Consider the following 26,304-nt stretch of genomic DNA (forward strand, 5'->3'; position numbering starts at 1 on the left):
TTTTATATATTACTAATCTTTCATATACTTCTAATTGGGATGTCATGTAGCTCCATATAAAAACGACAGACTCGTCAGTCACGAGTTTAAACCCACATCCCGTAGATTCAGATTTATTTCTTTTAAAATTCATTATTGTCTAGGAGAAACACAATAAGCCTATTAGGCATTAATTAGGCATCATCTCTTCATTATTATTATTATAATTCTAATTTATTTACTTTTAATTGAATGACAAATAAGAGAAGCGCAATACAAAAATTAAACATTGTGCATGGCATTATAATCTTCATATGGTGCTGCCATCTTTACAATCGCACTGGACCTTCCTCTTCAACGATATGAGAACGTCGAGCGTAGAAGCTCGTATATTATGATAATAAAAAGCAAGTATTTCAACGGTACCAATTTATATTTAATTAAATTTACACTTTGAGAAGTCCATTTCAGGATGTTGTTCCATGAACCTAGAAAAATTGAAAAAATTCAGCCATTTATTAATTAATTAAAAATGCAGATACTAACATATATGATACAATAAAAAAGTGTCAAAAAATGTTTTCTACTTTTTAATGACGTCTTGCTTTTTTTGTTCCTCGGACGTTGGAAGTCCTAGTTCCTTCTGTCTTTGATCGTACATCATCTTCTCAACGAGGCCTCTTGTCTCTCCATCAAGATCAGAAAGTTTACTAGGTTCGGGGTTTACTTTCTTCGTGCTAATTTCTGGCTCGCTCGTTATAACATGTGCCCACCATTGCATCTTATTCACCTGCAATCGGCAAATGTTAATTTTATCGTCAATTATAAGAAATAATTATTATTACGTTATCATTATACCAAAAATTAATAATACAAACTGATACATACATTAATGATATCACTATTATCGGCTCATTTATGTTTATTGCAAACATATTGACAGTTTTTCTTTATATTAATGATGTGTACCCTTTTAAATTACTACTTAAAAAAATAATTATTTTAAGGGATAAATAAAATCGTGTGAACTGCATATTGTCTATTTCGACAGTGCATATATATTTTAGTTTCCGTATAGTTTCCGTATCTGTGTAATATACAGATGTTTCTCTACGTTTCTTATGTTCTGAAACTTCAGTTGTAAATAGAATTGATTGAAAATCAAATAGCATTTATATTTTATATAAAACGTTACGCAAAACAATTACTTTATCACTAAAAACAAATATAGATCTTTATTTAGGAAATAAAACAAAAATTATTTTAAAGAGTAACACAAAAAAATTAATTAGTCCTTTAAGTTGCTTAATTACGTTTATTGTTTAATTATTCAATATAGACATGTCTTTTTGCCTGATTCATTACCAATCGGTCACGCGTAATCTTAAATCTTTATAAGACTGAATAGTCTTAGAAATGTCAGAATCACCGTTTCGGCAAGGCCGAAGATCGACGAGATCGCGAAAAAGCACGTTTACGCGGGCGCGTCTGTGCCCACGGCTCACCTTTTCCAGATTAATTAGCAATAGTTTTCCGTCCTCTATTACCCAAGTAGACTCCTCGAGTTTGACCTCATGCGGAAAGTCCCCAGCAAGAATTGACGGATGGCCTTTCAGTCCGCAGCTCAGGTGTTTCTTTGCGATCGACACGATCACGTCTTTTGGTCTGACCGAAAAGTTCACCTTTAGCGGCACTCTGATCTGTTAATGTAAAAAATGCAACTTGTGAATTTATATGTTCTTTCGAGCGCGCACTACTCACATGTGGTGGCTGCGAAACTCGTATGAAAAGAAGCTTCGTCGCAAACTCATTTGTCATATAAAAACAATAAAAAGTGCTCTATTTAAAATAATAATATATACCTTATATATATTTTTTGCATTCTTCATTTTTGCTGTTCTATTCTTTTTTATATATTTTTTTTTTCCTTTAATCAATATAATGTGAATTGGTTTTGATTTAAATTTATATATAATTACAAAGACTCTGTGATATTCCATGGATAGTTAATACACCCAAATAGAGAGAGAATGGATAGAATAATGAAGAGGAAAGGGGAGGGTGAGATTTGTTCCCAGCGTGTTCTGTACAGGTGCGTTTTTGTCCTTCTACGATTATAATCTCGTTACAGATTATTATGATCCGAATCACCATCTGTGACCTCGGATTTCGGAAACGAAAAATATCTTAATGACCTCGGAGGGAAACCTTGAATATTTGGGAGGTTCGTGGGGGCACTCGGATCTTTCGAGCGCGAACTGGAAGATGAAAGGTGCATTGTAACGATTCACGAAGCGAAATGGCAAAGGTTCGACATTCCTGGGATACACCTCGTTAACCACGAAGAGTACTCGTTTTAATTGATGGCAGGCGTATGCGGATCAGATCTCGGCTCTGGGTCATTGCCAGTTCAAAAGGGTCAAGACTAGATCGATCACGAGCGTGAATGTTCGCTTTATGTGAATTCGAAGTGCCGAACGATTGTTTTTCTATCGAGTCATCCATTTGCACGATCACCTGAGTTATTGTCAAGTTAATGAAAATCATAATAATCAATAATCACATTCATTAATACTCAAACAACGTGATACATGCCAACTATTTTTAAAATGTTACTGACTTTTTAATTTAATTAGCTTTTCGCTGACAGTATCATATATCTGATTGAACCTTCGTCCTGACGTAAATTATAAAGTGAGTAGTAAAATTCATTGATACATATTCATGTACCGTCGCGACAAAGTGGTTTTGTCATGCATCGGACTCCATATTTCAATTCCAATTTGTGGCGGGTAAACAATTCAAGCCGCTTAAGAAAGTTTATTATACATGCAAATTCCGCTGCATTATCTTGAACCTTCTCTCGAAATTTATCGATTCACGTTACTCCGGATGACAAGGTAAGGTCTCACATATTTACGTAATTTTCGCGCTGCACGGATAATCGCTTCACGCAACTCGAGACTGTGTAATCTTCGATCGCTCGCGACAATCTTTCGAATTCGGTAATTAGTATTTGATATCCACCAATCAAGATTATACATTTATTTAATTTAGTTTTGTTATGATACTTTAGATACATCGATTTTCAATAAGAATATACCGCGGCTCGCATCGCAATGCGATTGTCCGACTCATCTCGCAGTCGCTCGTTCTTGGATTTCCAGAATGACGACTATGACGTGACGGCGGCAGCGGCGGAGCTGGGTGCACCGGTGCGTGGAAACGGATCATGGCTACCGACTTTGCGTCCGATGTTAACAAAATGGAATATCATTATAAAAGTGGCGCCGCGAGAGAAGGCGAGGAAGAAGACGACTGTAAGACACTGCTCACTTTGCCGAGGTCTACCCTAAGTAAATTGTGACGTATATACGTTTTAACAATCTTCTTCATCCCCGCTATAAAGTTAATTCATGTGTATAATTAAGAATTCATGTTATTATTTGCTTTTCGCAATCGCAATGATACTGCGTTTCTTCTTTCTAAGCTTCTTTATTTGGCAATGTTTTCTCAAGCGAGACTATAAAGCAAATATTGTTTTCCTATCTTAATATATTAGCCTTTGCTACAATTTTGTTCAATGTCAAACCACATGTGCTACATAAGCGCGGGTAACTTTTTATAGTTTAAAAAACTAACGTGCAAAGATTACGTACATTATGATTGCCAATCACAGCTGTATTGACACAACTTGTTTCCAGAAGTTTTTGCCGGGTAAAGAATTGATTATTTCTGATTGTATATAATAAAGATTTAAAAGCATGCTTTGCGTTCAAATTAAACTTTGAACGATCTTAGCACAGAGAGATCTTCGATTTCTTCCGCATTTACTTTCCTAATATTATTCTATGTCAGGAATAAGATGTTTGTAAATTTACATAATATTACAATTAATTATTACGTTACGAATTAATAAAGCACTTAGCCATATCAAAAATATTTATATACGTATACAAGTAGATGTGTAAAAGCATAGAAAAATACATTATTTTCTTTCAAGAAATTCCCCAAATTTTTTGCGTTTTAGATGATTCCCTTACGATACAAATTCTCAGAATATAATAAAAAATATCACTCAATTAATTCCATTTTTATAATATTCTCATTACTTTAAATTTGGTAACCGCATAAAACAGACGTGTCATAATTGACTGTTCGTGATTCCAAAAACTTACGAAACATTCTTATCAGAGCGAATCGTATAAGATTCTTTTAGATTTTAGGTTTTAAAAATGACATGGAAATTACACACTATACAAGTAATTTCGAAGTAGTGTCAAAGCTTCATTCAAGACCTCGGCATTCAACTTATTGTCGCGAACGTGCGAACGTGACTTTGAAGGCTATTACAGACGCGCGTCGCCTCGGTTCGTGGATAACCGATTTATTCGGCAATTCGTCGAAATCCTTGATACCAAAGAATTGGATACATTTTACTCGCGTTTGCGTAACCACATAGTTCGCTCGTTACTCACGTCGAGTAACGCGCGCCTTTTTTCGACACGTGAGATCTTGTGACGAGATCGAAATTTGTAATCGCGAATGCGATGTTACACGGTACATGAGCACGCGACTAAGAGCTTTCCATTTATGAATTCCCGGTAGTACATCAGCGACAAAATAAAATTAATTGCAACCGACGGACGATTATAGAAGCTCTAATGAATACGACATCTCCGCAAGACACCAAGGACGACGTGAGACGCAAGCGAAAATACACGCGAACAAGGTTGACTTACTACTTTAACAAATACAAAAAAAAACTAGTTTGGTAAAACGTTAGGCACACGTTGCAAACACTCTTCAGAGCACTCTTCATCAAAGATTCAAGAACATTTGTACATTTTTATGTTTTAGCTTTTATACTTTGTCTTTAATTATAAAAAGTTTTGTCTTCTTCTTTTACTGACACTATAGTTTCTGCTATAACGCATAATACAATGTAAAGATGTAAATCTGTAAAACATGTAATTAAAACAAAAAACCTAAAAATTTGATAGATTATGGTATCATTTTTTTAAAGACATATTTTCGTTTACCGATCAGGTTTAAACCTACTTTGCAACTATAACGTCTTCAAATACATATTGCAAAGACGCATTGGAGAATAGATAACACATTGAATATATGTCGATAAAACTCTTGGGAGGGATATTAAAGCGTAATAAATTGTGATTTCGTGTAATAAAAAATTTTGCGAAACAATAGTAAAGTATCAAAGTAAAGATGACGTGAATAATCTGTATAAAGATGACTATTTGCATTGACGGATTTCATTTAGGCATTTTTCCATTTATACGCGAATAAAGATTAATTCATAAATGCTCATTCTAGAGTCAAATGAACGAATAGTAAAGTAAAGTAATAACGTGCATACAGTAATTGATTCTGCGTGAATCTTCAAAGTCGACATTAAATATTTATAGTGACGATAATGGATAGATGAAAGAAGAACTTCTGATGTCTGAACATACGATTAAAAACCGGAGACAAATAAGGATACAAACGTCATTTAATGTTAAATTAAACTGCATAGCATCAAATCATGAAATTATTCTAGAGCTTAGTTACATTAAATTTATTTCCATTACTGGAAATTTTCACAGAAATGTTCCAGACACTTGTTCTTTCGGTTCACATCAGAAAATTTTTGATCGTAGTGATATAGTATTTTGTAAGTAATCGTGTATCAACCGCGGTTAATGCAAGATGTTTCTCACGTCATTATTAACGCTACAAAATCTGGTATTTAAATTAGCAATTATCCATACGAGCACCGTCTCGCGCTTTTCATAATCAGTTGCAGCCTGTTACGACGAGAGAATATAATTATTCCGTGACAGGCATTTCATTTAATATGCGTTTTTGCAAAACCAAACACTGTTATCGCTAATCGGTCTTTTAACGATGAGACATACATAAAACGTTGCTACAGATAAAAATATAATTTATGACTTCCGGTAGTTAATATAGAATATATATTCAAACGGTAGCGTGACTATGTGTTAACAGGATACACTCATAATGATCAATAATCAATAACTGCCATTAAATAGTTAATACACATTTGCACAAAAAAAATAATAGCGCAACATTTTATTCTACAGATAGAGTCACAGCGCTAATAAAAAACACATTTATGTAATTGCTCATAAAAAATAGGTAATAAAAAAGGTTGCAAATACTTTACTTAATTGTGAAATATATTTTAATATTATAAAGATATATATATATATATATACACACACACGTATGTATGATATATTTTGCCCATCATTCAGCAGTCAGTAGTTTAATATTCACGTTTACGATAAAATGGAGCCAAGGAGTAGCGCGCTCGAAAGGATGCGGGAAGATCGATGAGCTGCTCTCTCACCAAGCGCACTCAGGTGCGCAAGAGTACAGGTGTACAGTGTGCACGTGTGCACATCGTTCCGTGCGCAAGAAGAAACGGACCCGAACGGAGGAGAGGACGAGGCGCAGATCGAGAGAGAAGGCGAAGGAGATACGAGGCACAGATAAATCGGCGCCTGCGATCGGTGCATCCGGCTCGCGGAGAGGATTAGGATTCTCGGCGCTGATTTTGTGCAACTTGCCGCCGCGATCGGCGGGCCACGAGGGGGCGGAGAAGGAGGCGAGACGACGGGGTGCGCAATACGCGCGAAAACGCGACGGGTAATTTATACGTATGAAAAGATGTTGCAAAAGACACACGTCGGGCTCGTCGAGATTAAAACGAAGAGAATAGCTGCCGTCGCGATAATAAGCGCCGACAATGGATGCGCTTCCCGAAGCGGGAGAGTCCGCCGCGTCAGGGGCGTTAAGGTAAAAATTGTTACAGCGCGATAGACACGGAATTTAGGTCGCGGTAAGGAGTAAACCGGAGAGGCGGGAGGCCGTAGGTAAATATTTCTTCACACCACAATCTGGAATCGGGCTAATGTAGGTCGAGCGTTACTTTACTTCAATCATTAATATATTTACCTTCATAAGCGAGCGGATGTAACGCGCAATTTATATCCAGGCGAAATCGTGAGGAATAAGGCATCGCCAAGGGTATTTGTTAAGATTAGATATTAGATAGATCCGGACAATATTAAGCAATAACCGTCTCGCGGACATATGTGTGTGTGTGTGTGTGTATGCATGTACGTTATTATCATAGTATGTATTATTACAGTTTATTACCGGAGAGAAATATTACTTGATGGTGCATTTATCTCCACTTTGTTTGATTAATTTAAAGTCTCGATTCTCGTAAATCACCCTGGGAATATTCTGTAACGCAGAAAGGTTTAGTAGAAAAAACTTATTATTTAGATTTACGCAAATATCCCGAAATATTGTTAAACGGTGCGCGCGCGCTGATCTCTCTCTCCTCGTTTTCCACGCGATAATCGCTGATTGACGAGGCCCGCGAGGTAGAGTTCCCTCAATATTAATCGTCTTCGGGGCTTCGTCGCGACACCCAGGCGCGATCCATCGTCGACGAGGGAGGGGGAGAGGAGAGGCAGGTGCGGCCCCGCTTACCACGATGGTACCAACGTGTCGCCCTCGGTCCTCTCGGCGAAATCGTGATCCAGCATGCAACAACGCCGGCCAGAAGAATTTCAGGGGGGGAGGGTCGGGTGAGACCGGTTCCTCCCGAAAAATTGGCGCCGAGCTGACCACGTTTCGGGTCAAAGAACGGCCTTGCCTCTCGTCCGTCTCTCACTCCCGCGGCCTCCTCTCTACCTTTCCCGTCGTGACTGCTCCTCGAGCTTTTGGCGTCCTCGCGATTCTCCCTCCTCACCTTGATTCGCCATCGGCACCACCGTCACGACGTCAGTGGCGTAAACAGTGATCTTATGTCAGCGGAAAAAAACATAATAAAACGACGATGATAAAGATGTAAATAATATTGCGTGTCTCACGATCGTGGGATACACTGCGATATGGTATCACCTCGCGTATCGAGCGTTTCTCATACTCAAGTCGAAAAATCGATGCTTGTTTCTCTCAGAATTAGGAAACTTTATGGCGAAATGTTCACGGTCTCGTTTCCTTAAATGGTAAGAATCAAAAAGATCTTTACCAATTGGTTTCTGCGGACTGTATTTGATGGGCCTTATGCAAATTCTAACCTGAAATTCGACATTAGCATAGACCAAATCGTATTTCAAACGAGTGATTAAATACATTGCCACTTAACGACCGCTAGTGGATCGCATCCTTGACGAAGTGCGGACGGACAAGAAGAGTAACTTTCGACAGACGTGGCCTTTTCTCGTGGCTTCGCGAGCAAAGTTGTTCACGTAAACAGAAATTTGAAATTGAGTTACGGCAGATCAGTTACATTATCGAACAGATAATACTGTACACTCTGTCCTGCGCATAGGGAATCCATAAGGCAATAATAAGGCCGAGCTCTCTGCAGATCCAGTTCGAGAAAGCGCAACAGTTGTAATCTCAGATAATTTTGCGCGAACATACACGGCCGTAGATAGCCGCTGACTTATTACCGATTTGTTCGCTTCAGATGTGCGATGACTTTATCCAATATCAATTACGCGTGCTTCGTCGTAACTCATTTAAGTCTTACCGCAGCCTTAAGACAAGCAGTCACGTGCGATTCGGACCGCAGATGTTCCCGTCAAACTTTTTTATCAATATTTATACGAGAAATTCACCTTACAAAACCTGCTCCTGTTCATTATAGTTACGCGCTATGAAGATCTCAAGTGCCGCACACGTGAAGAAATACAAACGCAGGACGGAACAGGTATTATCTCCTCAGTGCTCATAAATATTGCGCAACGAAGCGCATGTGAATAACGCAATGACGTTAATAACGCGAGGTCGAGGTTGATTGGTCGTACGTTGAGGTTTTCACGAGGGAGAGAATCGAGTTTTTCGTCGTTAAGCGATATAAATATCGGTATGAGTAATCCGCGGAGTAGGCGAGTAATGCGCGCGTGGAAAATCGCATCGGCGCGCCGCTGAATGGACGATAATAATAATAGCTCTACTTTCGTAGCGGAATTGCAAATTGCGCCCCGGTGTAATGGTCCTTTTCGTTCGAAGGCGCGTGCGGCCCGGACGCCGCGAGCGCGCAGCGGATCGTCGTTGCGCACTGTCGATGCCGGCGTGCATACGCGCCGCCGCTCGTTACGCAATTACCGAGAGAGAAGGAGACCGCGAGAGAAGGGGGATACGCGCGCGGAGGAAGGACTGGCGCGCCGCGACCGCCAAAAGTGAAATCGGATGGAAGAAGACCGAGCGGAGATAGAGCGCTTCGAGATGGCTAAGTCAAAAAAGGGAAGTGAAACCGAGTATGCAGCTGCCCCTTGACGCGTATCTCTCGTGTTGCTTAGGAAATCAAGTGAAGTATCGATCTCGCGGCGCTGTAAAAACGTTAGTAGTGATAGTTCTATTGGTCTTAACACTTCTGCTTATGTAATTTGTAACGAAAGCTAGAAGCAGACTCGGTATATACTTGCGAACGCATCTCGTGAAATTAATTAAGTTTAATTATTAGTTTAAACTAAGCACGTATATTAGATTTCGAAATAATATTTAATAAGCAGATTTAATAAATGTCACTTAAATCCTGATGACTTTAACACAAGTCCAGTAAAACGACTCTACGTCGTCGTTTAATGTTGCATTATGGGAGAATAAAAGGCGAGTGTGTACTGTGATACGCAAAGAAATACCACGGTAGCACGAACAGGAACGAGCTCGCGGGAATATTCGGGTTATCGATACCTAGAATCAAAAAGAATGCCTTTTCCGGTACCTTGTTAAAGGACCACCCGCGTGCACAATCTCTGCCGTAGACTACACGAAAACTGCGCGAGCGATCGCAACCCTGTTAACGTTATGCTTGCGCAAACTGCGCCGCCGATGACCATTGTTCTCAAAGCAAGCCTATCGTTGACTTCTCATAAGAATTGCGGGGCGTAGAGAATTTTTTCGGTTTCGTCCAATTTAGCGCTTATCCAGTTTTACTGATCTGAAAGCGAGCGAGTATGAAAAGAGCTCTAAGCAATTTAGCAGTGATGAAAATTACAGATTATCATTACAGCAAATCGACATTTCCGGTTATTTTCCAAGGTACATTACCTAATCATATTCTAATACGGAAGCATTTGGCAATTTGCTTCCTTAATGACTCTATCTTAATGCTTTATCTAGCAAGAATCAGTGTCAATTAAATTCTAAACAGATATGTAAAGATTTATATGTCATAAAATATTTCCCTGTAAAATACCTAGTACAAAAAATTCCAAATAAATTGCATTTCACTAAGTTGCACTTTGATACTTTAAATTCTTAAATACGGTGAAAATTTATATGTGCCGTAAAAACAAAAGAGCCGCGTGTCAAGGCTACACATATCCTGAATATTATTTTTTTATTTTGTGGCAAACCGTTAAGATTCGCAATCCTGCGACTTTGACCTTTGATCAGCAAGGCAGGTATCTCTGCGGCAGTTACGTTTAAAAGTCCAAATACCTTTCGTTTTAGTAGGGAATTTTACAGAAGATAATTTATTGCAATTCCGATGTAACATTCCCAATTAAAATTATGATAAATAATGGTAATACAAACAGATATATAATGTTGCAGCTATATCTATCATTCTTCGATTCTTTTAATATCACAAGTTTTTTTCCTCAGTACATATTTCCCAATAGATAGTTAAATAAAAAAATTAAAACAAAAATTTTTTGTAATAAAATTTTCTATTTTATATATCTATAACGTGATTAAATATTGACGATTCTTTACACGTCTTATCAAGATACAGGCGTCAATTATTATAATCGAATCGTCGAAACAATTTCACGTACATATATAAAAAACGTTATTTAAAAAAATAAAAATTAACATGAAATTCTTAAATGGATTAAATTCCTGAATACCGTTATGAGCAAACGGTATTTTATATTTATATCGCTCTTACAAATTACCTTCTAGGATGTGCTTAAAAAATTGTCAATGCATCTGAAATACGACGAAATGAAATTTACATTTTGCCGAATACATCGTAAATATCATTCGGTAATTCTAATTAATGGATTCGGTATCGATTCTTGCGTCAATTTACCACAATTTATATTATTTGGTTATCACCGATTTTAATAAAATACAGAAGCGTAGAACTCGCTCCTCAAAGGCGTTAAATGCCACAGCGCTCATATACAACTGTTTTGTAAATATCTCCTTGACATGCTTGCGCACAAAAATGTGTGTACGCGGACGGGATCGTTACGAGCGTTCGATTACGTTTAAGTGCATCATTATATCCTGTTTTTAAGCGATACTGCAAAATATCGCCGATTGGTCGCGCGGCAGTTAAAACGCATAACTAATAATCCTCGGTCACATAGGAAACGACGACGTCTATTACTGCGACGCATAGTAAAATACGTCGCGTAATATGCTCGGAATGCACCTGTTAGGGGATGATTCGCTCGTAAATTTTTACGAGGCGCGCGAAAGAATTTTAATGTGCGCGCAATGACATCCGCCCTTACGCAACTATTAATACGGCAAATAATCACGCGGCTCATATTCGCCTCCGCAGCGCTACTTAAAAGCAATTTCATGTCGCTGATAATTACTCTCCCTTAGGTGGACCATTATCCCCAGGTGTTGTATTACACGCGTGGCTATCCATTTGTCTTCTGCGTTTACACCGCGGTCCCGCAGGCGGGATGAAACTGGCGGATTACATGAATTTTTCGCTATCAATGCAATATCATAAAGTATTATCATCATCAATTTCTTTCTTTTTACTTTCATGCCTGTCGTATATCACCGATATGACGTGTATACCGCTAATTACTAGCAAACTGTCACTCTCGGTAACGCTCTCTCCTTGTCCCCCACGATTAAGAACACGCTATGGTAACCGGGGGGATTAATTGTCGGTTGCTGAAGTACACTCGGATTGGGAAATAAAACTTATTTCACGTTATTATTACACGCCCGATAATTTTCTCTCCGACTGTCGTTAATTTCATAAATTTATTTTAATTAAGACTGATCACACACAGATAACTTTAATCTGCCTTATTTTTCATAATCGGCGTATCCCGCGCAATCGAAGCGAAAAGATATCTTTTATTGATATCACGATAGATACCGCGATCGTCGAGCAAATTAATTTCATCGGTTGCCGCATCCGAGAACTCGGCCGACACTCGCGAGGAGCGAAAACGTCAGTGCGACTAAGCCGCTAGTTGAAAATCGCTCGGATCGCGATTATTGATCTGGGTCGGCGCGAGGCACCTTTCACGCATCGGTCGAACGTTACTCAACATTAATCGTTACAATTTCTTTGTTCGTGCTCGGGAACGACGGGAAGAAAATTACAGCCGCGTGTTTACGCATCGTCAAGATCAACGACGTCACCGTCAAACCACGCGCCTCGACAATAAGACAATTCGTAGCGTCGCTCGTTGCTCGTGAAAAACCTAGGCACGTCGAACGCGGCGGCGAAATAAGAAATTGCCGAGCAAACCAGAAACCCTTGGGATCGTTGAGAAAGAGTGTCTTCCACACTCGTCAAGGTAGCCGAGCGGAACCTCTCGCGGTCGATAACTCCTAAGGATCATTAACGTCTTTTCTAGGGGGACTACACGTCGTTGAGAGGAGCGACGCTGTGGTGGACGATCGTTGCAGAGACGGCTACGCCGAGTATTGGGAAACGACGTGCGAGCAGCGAGGTTGATCCGGGATCGCTTCCACGACGAACGGCGAATGGCGACGGCGGCGGCGCTCGCAGTAGGTGACACTACGTCGGTGTCAAGGACTCCGAAGGATGAACAAGAAGTCTATACCGAGATTTATTGGGTTATTTGCGTATATGTTACAAGGCTGCGCGCGGCCAAGTGACACCCGTGGCAAATCGCGCCGCGCGGTGGGTGCCCAATCCGTGTTCCTTCTTCCGCGCGAATGTATCAATCGGTGCCATTGATTGTAATTAATGACGGTTTAATAACGATTAGATCGGCTCGGAACAGATAAACGCTGTCTCGTCGCATGCCTCAAGTGACAATGCACAATTTATATACGCGGGTAATAATTCTAATGACGTTTTCTAATGACCAGCGTTAACCTACTTATATATTTCTTATCTTCAGAAAAATATCTTTTCTCAAAGGGAATTAAATTTCAATTTGTAGTTGTTTCCTTAGATTATGTATCGCTGATTATCTTTTTCATAGATAAAGATTTATTATGAAAGTGCGTCGGCAAAATTGCACATCACCGAGATGCAATTTTTCGAACGTCACAACTTATTAAAGTTTCTCGTACTCTGAAACGGAATAATTATTAATAACAAGCCAAATTTCAAGCTAGCAATTTATATAATAATGATGATGCAAAATAATGCAGTTTACAGTTATCGGAGTGCTGTTACAATTACGATCGTCAACAATAATCGGCTCTCACTTAATTAAGTCTTGACTAACTTGGTCACAAGAATCATCAAGTGCGATTCGTAACTGCAGTAATGTAATTGCAAGATGGATTATCTTTTATTTCGGCGATTCTTTTATCAGCTATTACGATCCTGTTGAAGGATCCTTTAACCGCAATCCAACAAAGATTAGTGCTTATAAGTCATTAAGAATATTCCGTAAACTCATTATCGATTTTCGATTTCTTTGAGCTTCTGATGATAGAGCATCTCTCACATTTCGTTAAATTTCAGAATATATACGAGGCCAGCCACGCGCTAATGAGGGACTATTATTTGGTTAAGGACATCGTTACCGCAAGAAACGAGAATACAAATTCGCTACGTAGCGCGGGAATCTTTCGTAACGCGACAATTCTGCGCTGCTCGAAATATGAAGAGAAATTGCGGAACGGCCGACGCGGACGCGGCACGCACGGCCGTTTTTCGGCACAATTACGTTCGTCTGTCTTAAAGCGGGCTTTATTATATTTTTCTCGCGAATCGGGCAATAATATTGCAAAATTACCGGTTCTTGCGCACAACGGCGTCGATCGTCAGCTGCACATTCTCTAACTGCATAGTAATTGCTGCGATGACCCCGGCGCGCAGGCAATGCAACTTCTATATTTCATAACTGACAAACGTATCAGATGAGGGAGAGACCGTGGGGCGAGAGCTATAAAATAATTAAAATCTCTGCAAATCTTTCTCGTTTTATGGAAGCAATCAAAAACGTACCACGTTCTCAAACTACAAAAATGTATACGGACGTAAACTGACATTTAAGGCTAAATACGGCACGCGTACGTATGCAATTACGATTAAATGAGACTTTCATAACAGTACACAACACAAATAAAGTTTCTGATTGAACTGACGCTTGTATCGAATAAAACGATCACGCTTCTATTATTATTATTATTCGGAACCGCTTCGTAAAGTGCTTTTCGTCCTAGATCACCCTTGCGACCTTTATTAAATACGATGTGCGAAATGCACATTCTAATTCCGCGGCAATTACCGCCTGGACCTCGTGGCCGCGCGTGGCCTTATGGTTTCTGGCGATTAAGCGATGTAGGCCAATCGCGCGGCAAGATCGCACACACCGGTAAAACGATAATTGGTTATAAAGTACCATTTGTTTCATTCCTCCCCTTACGATCACGGAGGAGAAATATCGAATCAAATCTTGTTTTATGTTCTTTTCTTGTTGTTTCGTGCTCCTTTATTCAATACCTTACGCGTGTTTATCTTTGTGACAAAACTGTTGTCGAGAGCGTGTGGAGCACAATAATCTCCCGCGCATTTTAATTGCTGCAGACAATTACCGCGATGACCCTGAAGAAGCAGGATGATCTTGCGAAGAACTCTGTGAGATAATATTCTTTTTATTTGCAATTGAGTTATTACGAAAATAAAATTTTGCAATAGGGTGTCTCATGTTTAGCATCGAGGTCATGTGTTCTTCAAAGTTTTCAAAATATCATATTACATTTTATGTGTGTGTGTGTGTGTGTTTGCGTAAAAAAAATAAAAATTTTAGAGAAAAACTAAATAATATCATTGAAAAAAAATACAGAAAAACGTGAAATACAAAACATGTGACTTTACATAAATTTTTCGTTAATATTTTTCGAAATAACGAGTTCTTCTCTAGGCCCTAGTAGACCGAATTCGGAAACGCTAATGTTCGCACGTTCTTTCAAGCGATGAGAACATACGTCGCTCCACCATGACCGACTACGCACCTTAATTGCGCGTACGATTATACCAGGATGACCCCCGGGTGTCGTCGTTGACCTTAGGAGAGTTTCCATTCCCCTTAAATTCCTGCATTTCGCAATTGGCGGATGCCCGGCTCTACGCGTTCCCGGGCACGTACGTACACACAGGTGCGTATGAGCGGCCGTGTCAAACGCGTTAGGGTCTTTGACGAGCGTTTCATACGTGACTGAGAGGTGAGATGAACGAGAGACCGGTGAGGTAGAATATGAGAAGGTGAAAAGAAGACAGGCTGCCGTCTGTATGTCCGACAGTACGCGAGGCGCATACGGAAAATATGAGTTCAATGTCAGGCCGACGATCCGCTACGATTCCCCCTCGTTCCCCCGGAATAGTTTTTTTATCCATCGTCGTGACGGTCGCGTTGCGTCTTGCGTAACTGGCCTAAATACCAATCGCCACATCCTGGCCAGACAATCGCGAATGCAACTAGATGCAGATAGATTCTCCACCGCGGATAGAGTCTCACCGAAGTCTCCCATCGTTCGGTGACTCCGTTTAGCACGAAGATGACGATCTCGCGAAGGAAGAGTTTCTACGAGCGTGAAATGTCGCGAGCACTGCGAGGCACGTCGGGCTGTGTCGATGAAAGAAAAGGATGGAAGGTAGCGAGATAAATAAAATAAACGTTAATTACGCGAGTTAGTAAATGCATAATTATCGATCTGTGAGAACTTGCGTCTACGCACTTCGATTTATGAATGCTTCTGATGACAACACGCGCGATCTTGTGAGAGATGCAATCGCGTTTAAGTAACAACTCGATCACCGCGGCGCAGAACGTAATTAATCGAGAGATGAAACAAGTCGAGAAGGCAAAATCGCGTCGGGGAACACGTTTCGTGTACCTGTATATAACGTAAGCATGTACATCTTCTGCTGACTGAAATTGGAATCGCGCTGCAATTTCTCGAAGGTGAGCGGTGGCGCCAAAATTGCAAAACCGGTTAATTTAGAATTTCGGCGCCGCGACAGCTCGCCGATCGACCGGCCGACCAACGGGTCCGAATGCAGCTTCTGCTTCGGTAACGGGCCTGCGGGATGTGCGTCGGTTCTAAAAATACATCTTACTTAACCCCTTCCCCGAGAACGCGCGCGAACGCCGATGCGAACGTACGCGCGCGCCGCGCGCGGTTATTTTAATTTATCTCTTCACATTTCCTACTTATGTCACGACTGCCTTTTCTCGGGTGCAATCGAAATATTCTCGAGAAGGGGGGTTTTTTTTTTCTTTACGAGCTCGCATATAACTCATCTCACGGAGATCGCACAACCCCGTTCCTTACTCGCCAGCGAGATGTACGAGGCACGGAGAATACTTGTACGCGGAGTCAAAAAGTCGCTATAAATAACCGCGCGATATTCAATCACAATGTTTAACAATCCAGTTTCACATGCCAAAGCATTATAAAATACATCCAAATGCATATTTTCGTACTCGCTTTTTTTTCCACGCGAACCACGAGCCGGCGTGAAGAATGTTCCTTACGTAAAAGAGAATGTTAACATACGTTGCCGGCGGCCTATGAAAATTGTTGTGTTACACACAGAGTGGAGAATTTGCCTAGCCTGTGACCAACGGGAACGTTAAGAACGAAACCCGGGAAGGGGGGGGGGGGGAGAGGGGGAGAGCGTTATAATTTTAGTTTCGCAAAGGGTGGAATTTTTAACTCGCGAACGGCCTGGAATTCGACCTGGCGCGGCCAAAGCGCGATCTCTCGCGCCGCGCCGGCATGAGATCACTCAATTGCATGGCCTTAAATACTTTAGAACACCTTTAGGAATAATGCCACGACGCGAAACGCGATACGCCGCGCGACGCCGCCGCGCCGCTGCCACACCACGCGCGTGTACAGCTTGACAGGTATCGCGTAATTGATATTACGAAAAAACATTGCGAAACAAGGGAGAGAGGGAGCGTCGCCGTCAGCCGGGGAGTTTCTTCGTTTCCAGGCGATTTCGTGCAAAATAATTAGCGACGGGGCACCGGGGTAAAAAAAAAGGAAAAAAAAAGAGAGAGGGAAAGAGCGAAATCGGACTCCCTGGGGTACCTTGTACCAATCTCCGCTAATGTCCAGCGAGATTCCCTGCCCTGCCCCCTTGATTGCCTTCGTGCTATATCGAGAACCTTGCACTTGACAGTATATACGCCGAACGTTCGCCCGAGTCCTCGACCTTCGACATATTGCGTTATGTGCAGATTTTCTGACGTCATGATTTTCCATTTTTGCGTTGATTTCAATGCATCCATGTTTGTGACGTAATTTGTTATCTTAATTATTTGACATTTGTTAGGAAAAATATGCAGGTCCCGAAAGTAGCATAAATCCTAAAGTGTACCACGCGTTAATTTCGAAGTTGATTCTCGTAGAAAAAAAAATGTCCGATTGCATTTCCTCGTAATATAGGTGCCCTGTTAAATGCTAATGTGATCTTAAATGCATTTAAATACACTCCAAATACAACAATTGCGCGCGGTGACGATTTTTCGACATGCGCAGCCACATCAGGCCAGGTGAGCGATCATGAGATACCGCTTAATGGCGGACGTGATTGCTCGAAATCGATTTTGCTTCACTGTACGCTCGATCGGACGGATAAAAACATCTCCCTCGACGTTTTCGCGGTTCGCCGATTAAGAAAAAGCGCGCACGGACGATCGTTCGATCGCGTATCGCGCGTGATTCGTCAGCCTGAAGCAACGATGCGTCCTTTCAGCGCGATTTATCGGAACCGCTCGATTAATAAGAGATAAATCATAATTGAGTGCAATCTCAATTTATTATTGTATATGCAGCAATCAATATGCAAATCTTTTGCAAGTTAACTGGTTATTCAAAACAAAATACAGTTTTACGCAAGTGCAAAAAAATAAAATACATTTTTTTCATAAAAAAATTACAGACAAAATTCTTTTAATGTTAATATCCGTGTTTTGTTTAAATAAGAATTTTAAAATAGAATATTTAATTAAATCTTTGTATTATACCTGTTTCAAATTTTATTTTGAATCAATGATAATTCTATATTTTCTCAATCACGTCTTTCATCAATGAAACTTCAAGTGGATGATATCATAATTACAAACAAAGATAAAAAAAAAGATGAAGAGTTATTGGTACTTGACATTCATCGATTGCATCTGACTTTAAGTATCAATTGACTTCATAATAGAACAGATCGATATCTTGAAGTAAGCAATCGTATAAACTTGTTCACATTTCACAACTCATATTGAACGTAAAAGAACAACAAGCGGTTGTGATAATTTACTTCATTGCCATAATGATCCAGTCAGAAACACAATCCTTTTATTCCTGTAGAAATTGACTCGAAATGTAATAAAAGGAACGATTACGGAGGTCGATATGACGCTTTCTGTTTTTTTTTTTGCTTAAAGGGCTCTCGCAGTTCGTAAACAACATTAAAATAGCTCTTGCCAACATTGACCTAGATGGAGTGAATAGCATCTGTATGGAAAAAAGTATTTTGGATGATAATCTCCAGCCATTCTCTTTAACAAAATTACAGTGTAAAAAAGATTGATGTTTGTCAGTAATATTCGTTTCAAAAAATTTCTAGAAACTCTTGACCTCTCTATCAATGGCTGACAAACGCAACAATAAATAAGACATTGACGAAATTCAGACGTTACGACATGATAACAAATTAATATCCTAGTAAAGCTAAATAAAAAATTAAGATTCTTAAATATTGTGTTTCAATGTAACATGGACTCCCCGATACATAATAATTGAGGGAAATAAAAATATGTCAAAATTGAAGGTAGATATCATTTGTTTTACAATACAATTGTTTTACGTTCTGTGATATATTTTTGTGCCAACAGATTTAACTAAAAACCTGTAAATATAAACAATGGTGGTTTCAGTATATTATTTCCGGTATATTATGCCAGAGAAATAAACTGAGTGTTGCAATAGTTTTTATCTTAATAACATCATTATGCAATTGGTATCTTCACTCAATTGCTGGGGTTTTGCATTAACCGACAGCTTGCATTCGCAGATAGCTTTGCCATTGGATTAATTGCGAATAACGTATGCGTCACGCGTGTTCGCTTATACTCACGACGAATTCATCTGTGATACTATCCAGACTTGGAGACAAGCGAATAGAGGACACTGCGACGATAAATGCACACGAAGGAGCTTGTCAGCGCAAAATCATGCCATTGTGATGAATCAATGATGCCGGGAATTCGAATAAATGCAGGTATCTCGAACATATGTCTTTCTGTCTCTTGTCCGCGATCAAATATCGAATTCGCTGTAGATGTAATTCTCATCGTCCAAAAAAAGGGCTGCGGCATCTTCGACTCACCTAGGCTGTCAAAACAGCTCCTTGCCAGTCCCTGACCCACATGCCTGACTTGCTGCATTTATGTATTAAAAAAAAAAAAAAAAAAAAAAGAAGAGAGAAGCTTTTTCGAACGTTCTCTTCACCAATAATCACGATCCGTCACGACCGAGCACCGGACATCGTCGAATCACGCATTTGCTCCGCACGGGAGGTATCGACTTATCGATGATCACGCTGTCCGATCCTGCTCGGATCGCGTACATGACGTTACATGCCAACCGTTGTACATACATGATAATCATACGGTGAAATAATTACAGTATGTTCGGATAATAAAGACAGAGAGAAGAATAAGATCGAGAGTTTTCGAAATATCGGAGTAATCGCCGTGATTAAAACCAATTAGCGATATCACCTCGTAAAGTGCCTCTCCTCATTTACGGATCTGCCCATCCGGTGCAGACTGCTTTTTTTTCTTTCCGTCATAAGACATTTAAATATAGCTCATTTCATAACAAATATCGCAACTACAGCATAACGTAGATAATCATTCAACTGTGCTTCAATTTCTCAAATTCACTTTCACTAGTCTAAACACCCCCTTCCCTTCCCCTCCCCCCAAAAACCGAAGAACGCTGATTTTCCCACCCATTGTACAGTTAACACGCACAGAATTATTTTCATAGCACAGTACGCGTGCTAACGTAACAGGGCGCCCTCAGAATTGTAAGAATGTTAAAAAAGCACAAGTATTAGAAGCAGCTTACCAATCGAAATATTGCGGAGCCTCTAAGTGCGTCTCATAGACGCTTATATAATTTCACCGCGAGCCGCTGCGTCGACTTGTCACTTGATTAAAATAAGCATCCGTTATGTAAATGATATCGTAGTGCAGATACGCGCATATTAAAGCGCCTCTGGAGAGACGTGGAAAAACACGGGAGAGAAATGAGAGAGACACGGAAGATAAAACGGCGGGACGTACAAGCCCGACGTCTCGCGATTCGACTCTCTGAATGCGCGCATTGTGTTTGGCTCTCCTTCGTAAATTGTCTCGCGTCGCGACTCTGCCGAGTGCAACAGCCCGGGCGGCTCCGCAGCCGGTAAGAGCTGCTGCTCAAGCTCTCGCCGTAATGCGCAATTCGTGGGATAACTTCGACATTATCTCCGTTCTCATTAATCGCGCGCGCGCGCCATTTTTTCCGAACGCGATGCAAATTGAGGTCCCGCTTAACGGCAATGACGACGGGAGCGGAGAGTGCGTGCGCTCACGGGGAGGGGGGACCCGGCCAAAATACGGCGTTTCGTTTTCTCAGGTGCATCCATGACCCAGATAGTGCGGATACTACGCATCCTCCGGGCGCGAAAGCGAAGACGCGCGCGCGCGCGCGCGAGCGAGCGATATGTAACCAGGCGCGGAAGGATTTCCTCCTCGATTTCGATCGTTCGGATCTTTTTGCTCGCGCGAGGCGGCGGCGGCGGCGACGGCGCCGCGCGCTCACGGTTCCTCATCGACGCTCGTATTTCGTCGGATATGCGTCGCCGCCCGCCAGGCAGCTTTGCTGGCCACGTCCCACCGCGTAGCTGGATGAGCGCGCGAACGGTCGCGCGGTACTGGGACAAGGTTGCCTGGGGCCCATAACTATCGCGCGCGCTGACACACAACAATGCGCGTTTCTTACGAGCGATTCACAGTGGATCGCGTCTTGCGTTATCTCTTTTCTTCCCGCCGATACGTCTCTTTCCCCCTTTCGTACCTCATCCCGCTTGCTCTCCTCTCCCTTTCTCTCTCTCTCTCTCTCTCTGTCTTTCGCCCAGTCCACTTGGGCCCTCTCCCAGGCCCCTACCAACAAACTCTCGGGGGTTCGGATGCCTCTGCCCCTTCCACGAAGATCGCGGGGGGGCCCTCGATCCCCCTTCTCCGTGACAGTTCTCTCTCCCGTCTTTCCCCGTTCCTAGCAGGACGCGCCTTCCTCGGATCATTCGATCCCCCGCGGGAGGCGACACTCGGTTTTCGATCTTTGAATACCGTGGCACCGCCACCGCGATGACCAGTCTTCGAATCACGGGCGAAACCCGCATGTCTCTCCGCGTATCTGCAACGTACCACCTCACGTTCCCGCGTTGTGTCGCGGATGAATATTTTACAAAGTAATCTCGTTCGACTTCTACCCGAGGTCGCACTTCAGTTCACCGCAGTCGTTTCGTCATATTTCGGGCGCTTCATAATTTACCGAAAGGCAGGAAAGTGAAATTGAATGACGACCGAAATCGGTGCGCCATTGAGAAGGTCATCATCTCGCGCGAGCTAATTGGGGAGGTACGATCGGTGCATCTTAAGATCCACGCGATCTTCGAGATACGTCGAATTGTCCTTGATCGAAATGTTGGTAAGTATTACGTTCGTGCCTGTTATTATGCAAGATTTATCGGATTCCATTGGAACTGGATTTATTTGCGCGTGCTAAATTTAGTGAAACGCAAAAACTCTTTAAAAGCGTAAAAACTTGATTAAGCTTGGAGTGTTCATTATATATTCGTGACATACATTTAAAATATACATCTAGAAAAATGTTTTATATTTCTCTCTCTCCCAAATATTATAATTAATTTATCAAAGTTCGATTGAAACAACTATTTTCGAAATCCTTTAACAAAGGCGATAGAATGCTAAATTTATCTTGATTAATTTTCGGAAGAAATTCTGACTGCACTCCTGTTGATTGAGTTCAACAGATTAAAGCAATTAATAATTATTTCAATTTAAACGCTACAATCGTGTAATGATTATCTGAACGAAATATGGTTTTATTACACAATATAAGCTTTTGTTTTCTAATGAAGATAAATTGCCATACATTTTAATATATTTTAATCGAATACATTTTAATTAAGTCGAAAGTAGTTTACGTGGCTCACGCAATAACATGGAAAGTGTTGCAATTGTTATACGTAGACATTTCAACCGCGGCTAATGCGCTTAAATAACGTGTCTTACTTCGATACTTATAAAAACTATATACAGTGAAGGAGTTGGTAGGTCAATCACTCATCAAAACGTCGTTGCGCAATGAATGTCCGTGACACTTGAGAACAATGCGAATCACGTAACAGCATTGATTAAGATTGTCGGGATTCGCCATAGAGTTATACCATTTCGATGACCATTTTCTTTGGTTATTACGAAGTATTATGATCATTGAGGCTCATCGTAATGCTGTAACTACTAAATCTAAATTTGCTTCGGCAATTACTGTAATTTTGTAGAATGCAATTTAGAAATATGTTTCATCAAATGGTACATATAACGTGTAATATAACCGTATAAAAAGTGATATAAACATTTTAAAACAGTTAAGAAACTATTTTTTTAAATAACTGTTCTATAGAAATATATGTTATGATATATGTTATTAAATAAGAAATAAATTTCTTCAAAAATAATTATTACAAGAACTGACTGTTATTTGTAAAATAATGATAAATTATTTCGGTTCAATTTCTCGGGCAGTTATAAATCGCCAAACAATCCAGCAATACTTTATCGGTGACAGGTCTATAGTGTGAGAATGAAAGCTGCACTGCCTTTACAAAGTGTTTCTCGCGACAATTCGAGACCGGATTCTTGACTACATAACGGAGTAATCAAGCATTGTAATACTGAATATTAAATAATCATTGAATTGTGCATCTAAATAATTCTAATTGCATAAAATATTGCAAAATAGATTCAAGTTTTTATATAAAGATATTATGTTGACATTTTATGACGAAATGAATACTTCTCTCTCTAAGTAATAAAGTAAAATAATACACTAATATACACAATAGAATAATATTTTATTTTGCATTTATTTTATTGACGCACGACTGACTGTTCTATCATTATCCTTGTAGCAATGCAGTGCTAATGGGCGTGCGTAAAAGCTGAGACATTGAAGTAGTTTTTCATTATATTTCAATTCATTCTATGTTTGAGATTACAGATTGAAAAGCATGACTAATTATCCGGCAACCGTAGTAACATTGGTCGATCACCTCAATCTCATTTTATTGTTCTTTGAAATGATGCCAAGAGCAACAATTCCTCCATATTTTTAATATGTATATTTTACACACATGCACACACTTTTTTTCTTTTTTTCCGAATAGGCTGTGCATCGATATTAATTAATTATTACATGTACTTAAAGTGATCTGTAATTATTTACCATCTTTGAATCTATATAAAATTTAATGCATTATCAATAATAAATTCAAAGCTATAATAAATGTTGCAATTAAATTGACTACGGGTGACTGCGTCGCTAAATTATAGCGATCGATAATAGGACGCTTATGTCACGTATAAAGCTTCAATATTAGCATTGCTGTTTCGCACGTGCCACTTTATTACCTTCACTGACATATTATCATTAATAATACCCAGTGGCAGTTTACCAGTCAATTGTCTATAAAAATTCTGCTGCATAATCGCATCTCGAAAATCATGCACAAAGAAATTCCCTGAGCGTGCCGCGTCGTTATATCGCCTTATAAATAAGATTGCATTAGCTATGCGTAACCTTCTCCTAATGTCGGATACGTTGATTCACTTTCGGAAGTGGCTTGTGTATTATGAAAGTAACTGTGGAAAAGGCGTACGCTCCGCTGACTCCGATAACTGCCACGGCTCCGCTCGACCATTTCAATTCGCCGCAGGATATCGGTCGAGAAGAACTGAACATTAATTTTTATGTTCTCAAAATCAAATCAAAATATGGAATTTCCTTTGTCGGTAACACCAGATTGTAGAATTTATTTTATAGCAAATAGATATTTTTAAACAAAATTCTTTTATGAAGTAAAGTATTACATAAAGAATAAATACAGAAAACTATAGAAAAAAATGACAAAAACATACAATATAAATAATAATTAAAATTTGTAAACTCATTTCTACATTGGCATTTACATCATTTTACAATTAAGTGTATACGAAAGAATCTTTAAATATATATCTTGTAATTCTTATTAAGTATATATGTTATAATTTTATATATCTATTTTTCATAAAATTGTGACAATAAAAACAAATATTAAAATAAAATATAAGAAATTCATATAAAGATTGTGATCCTTGATATATTAAATAGTATTCTTTCTCTTTTCAGATTCAATTCAGATTCAATTGACTAATTCAAAGTAAAAGATTTTAAAAGATTACAGCCTTGTTTATTATCTGCTTGATTTTAATAACCTTTTACGAATAGAAAGATTATAACATCGTGGTTTATACGGTTCGTTAGGATCGATATTCTCAACTTATCATTACAAAAAGTAGCAAATTACTATCCAATGATAAAATAAAACAAACTTGAACAATTGTTGCACAGAAATAAATTCTCAGATTGACTATTTGCATTTGAGTTTGATCTAAACAAATAATAAATAATAAATGAATTAAACAATTATTCAGTGATTTAATAAACCAGAATTCTTCGTCATAAATTATATCATAATCTGCACAAATGTGTTGAAAGAAAATTCTCGATTATTCATAGAATTATCAACAAAACGCGAAGATTATATGTACTGGTAGAATTTAATAATTTTTTATTAAATTGTACTACCATAATAATGGAAAGCCTCCTTTAGTTCTTGGTTGATGCAATGACCCAGATTCCGTCTCACCCACAACGCACTTTCCAAGCTGTTTCCTTTGATATTGGTCACTTTGCATCCTCCATTCTCTAACTTGAGTCATATGCTCGTAAGTAACATAAAGGTAGTATATAATATAATCCAAGTTCCTCTGGATCGAGAAACATTGTTTTCTACTTCGTATAACATATTTACGTGGTCAGATATTTAAAAATACATTTACGTACTATCATTTACTTATCTTAACTTTTCGCTACAAGATATATTAAAGTGATCAAGGATGACATCTTCATGAATAAAAATATCGTTGAATAACTTCAAATGTCTTAAGTTAGATGAGGAAAAAAAATTACTAACATATATTCTCTTAATAAATTTCTAATTTTACATTCGCTTAGACACTATATTCAAATAAAGATCCTTTGTTTGACAAAGTAATTTGTGCACTTTATATGCTAGGACAAATCTATCCGAATTAACGTCCCTTCAGGGAAACGAGTCACGTACAGAAAATATTTACGGTATCTCTCGTGAGGAAGAAATAGCACAATAGACGCCGGATACTGCTCAATAGATATAGATAATCAATAGAACAGAGCGTGGGTGTGAAGGACCTCATGCTCCTTCACCGTTCCCATGAGTCTTTCCACGTACGCACAAGGCTTTCAAGATTCAGCTAATGGCGTGTCCCGAACGCAACTTAATGTGACTTCGATGTTTTCTTGATACGCAACGGCCAGCCGTGATCATATGAGTATATCTTTGCAATTCGGGTGACTTTTCATGTGCACTTTTTCATGTGGTCCACTTCCAAATCCGACAGTGTCGTAATAACGCCGTAAAACGCAATGCAGACGTTTATAAACTGGCAGCGATCCATATACATATACGTATATTGATTCTTGAACAATTTCCAACAGACAGGTTAATAGCCCCTTTTATGTTAGTTACATTTCTCATGTTCAGATGAATTATAAAATATAAATTATATCATCGACCATTTTTTAAGCAATATGTGTGTGTGTGTACTATTCTGTGTTGCTTTACGATCTTATTATATTTAATTTTCAATGGAATTACATAATATAAACACATTCTCTTTTGAGAGCAACAAGTTC

General features: G+C 39.5%; 1 protein-coding gene and 2 long non-coding RNA genes across 3 annotated transcripts in view; 2 read left to right on the forward strand and 1 right to left on the reverse strand.

Moving 5' to 3' along the window:
- Positions 1-185: 185 nt before the first annotated feature.
- LOC105834857 (nuclear migration protein nudC) overlaps positions 186-26,304 on the reverse strand; it is a 75,589-nt gene continuing 49,470 nt past the window's right edge. The window contains exons 5-7 of the mRNA XM_012677659.3: positions 1,485-1,679; positions 567-769; positions 186-467 (exon numbers count right to left, since the gene is read on the reverse strand). Coding sequence (XP_012533113.1) covers positions 416-467; positions 567-769; positions 1,485-1,679 — 450 coding nt within the window. The 3' untranslated portion in view covers positions 186-415. The remainder of the gene's footprint in view (positions 468-566; positions 770-1,484; positions 1,680-26,304) is intronic.
- LOC114253895 lies at positions 6,236-14,955 on the forward strand. The gene is made up of 2 exons (XR_003625315.2): positions 6,236-12,542; positions 12,603-14,955. It is a non-coding gene; the product is annotated as an uncharacterized LOC114253895 (long non-coding RNA).
- Positions 14,981-26,304, forward strand: part of LOC118644681 — a 32,706-nt gene continuing 21,382 nt past the window's right edge. The window contains exon 1 of the long non-coding RNA XR_004962425.1: positions 14,981-21,933. This is a non-coding gene — a long non-coding RNA (uncharacterized LOC118644681). The remainder of the gene's footprint in view (positions 21,934-26,304) is intronic.

This window comes from Monomorium pharaonis, chromosome 3 (assembly GCF_013373865.1).
Source record: "Monomorium pharaonis isolate MP-MQ-018 chromosome 3, ASM1337386v2, whole genome shotgun sequence".
NCBI lineage: Eukaryota > Metazoa > Arthropoda > Insecta > Hymenoptera > Formicidae > Monomorium > Monomorium pharaonis.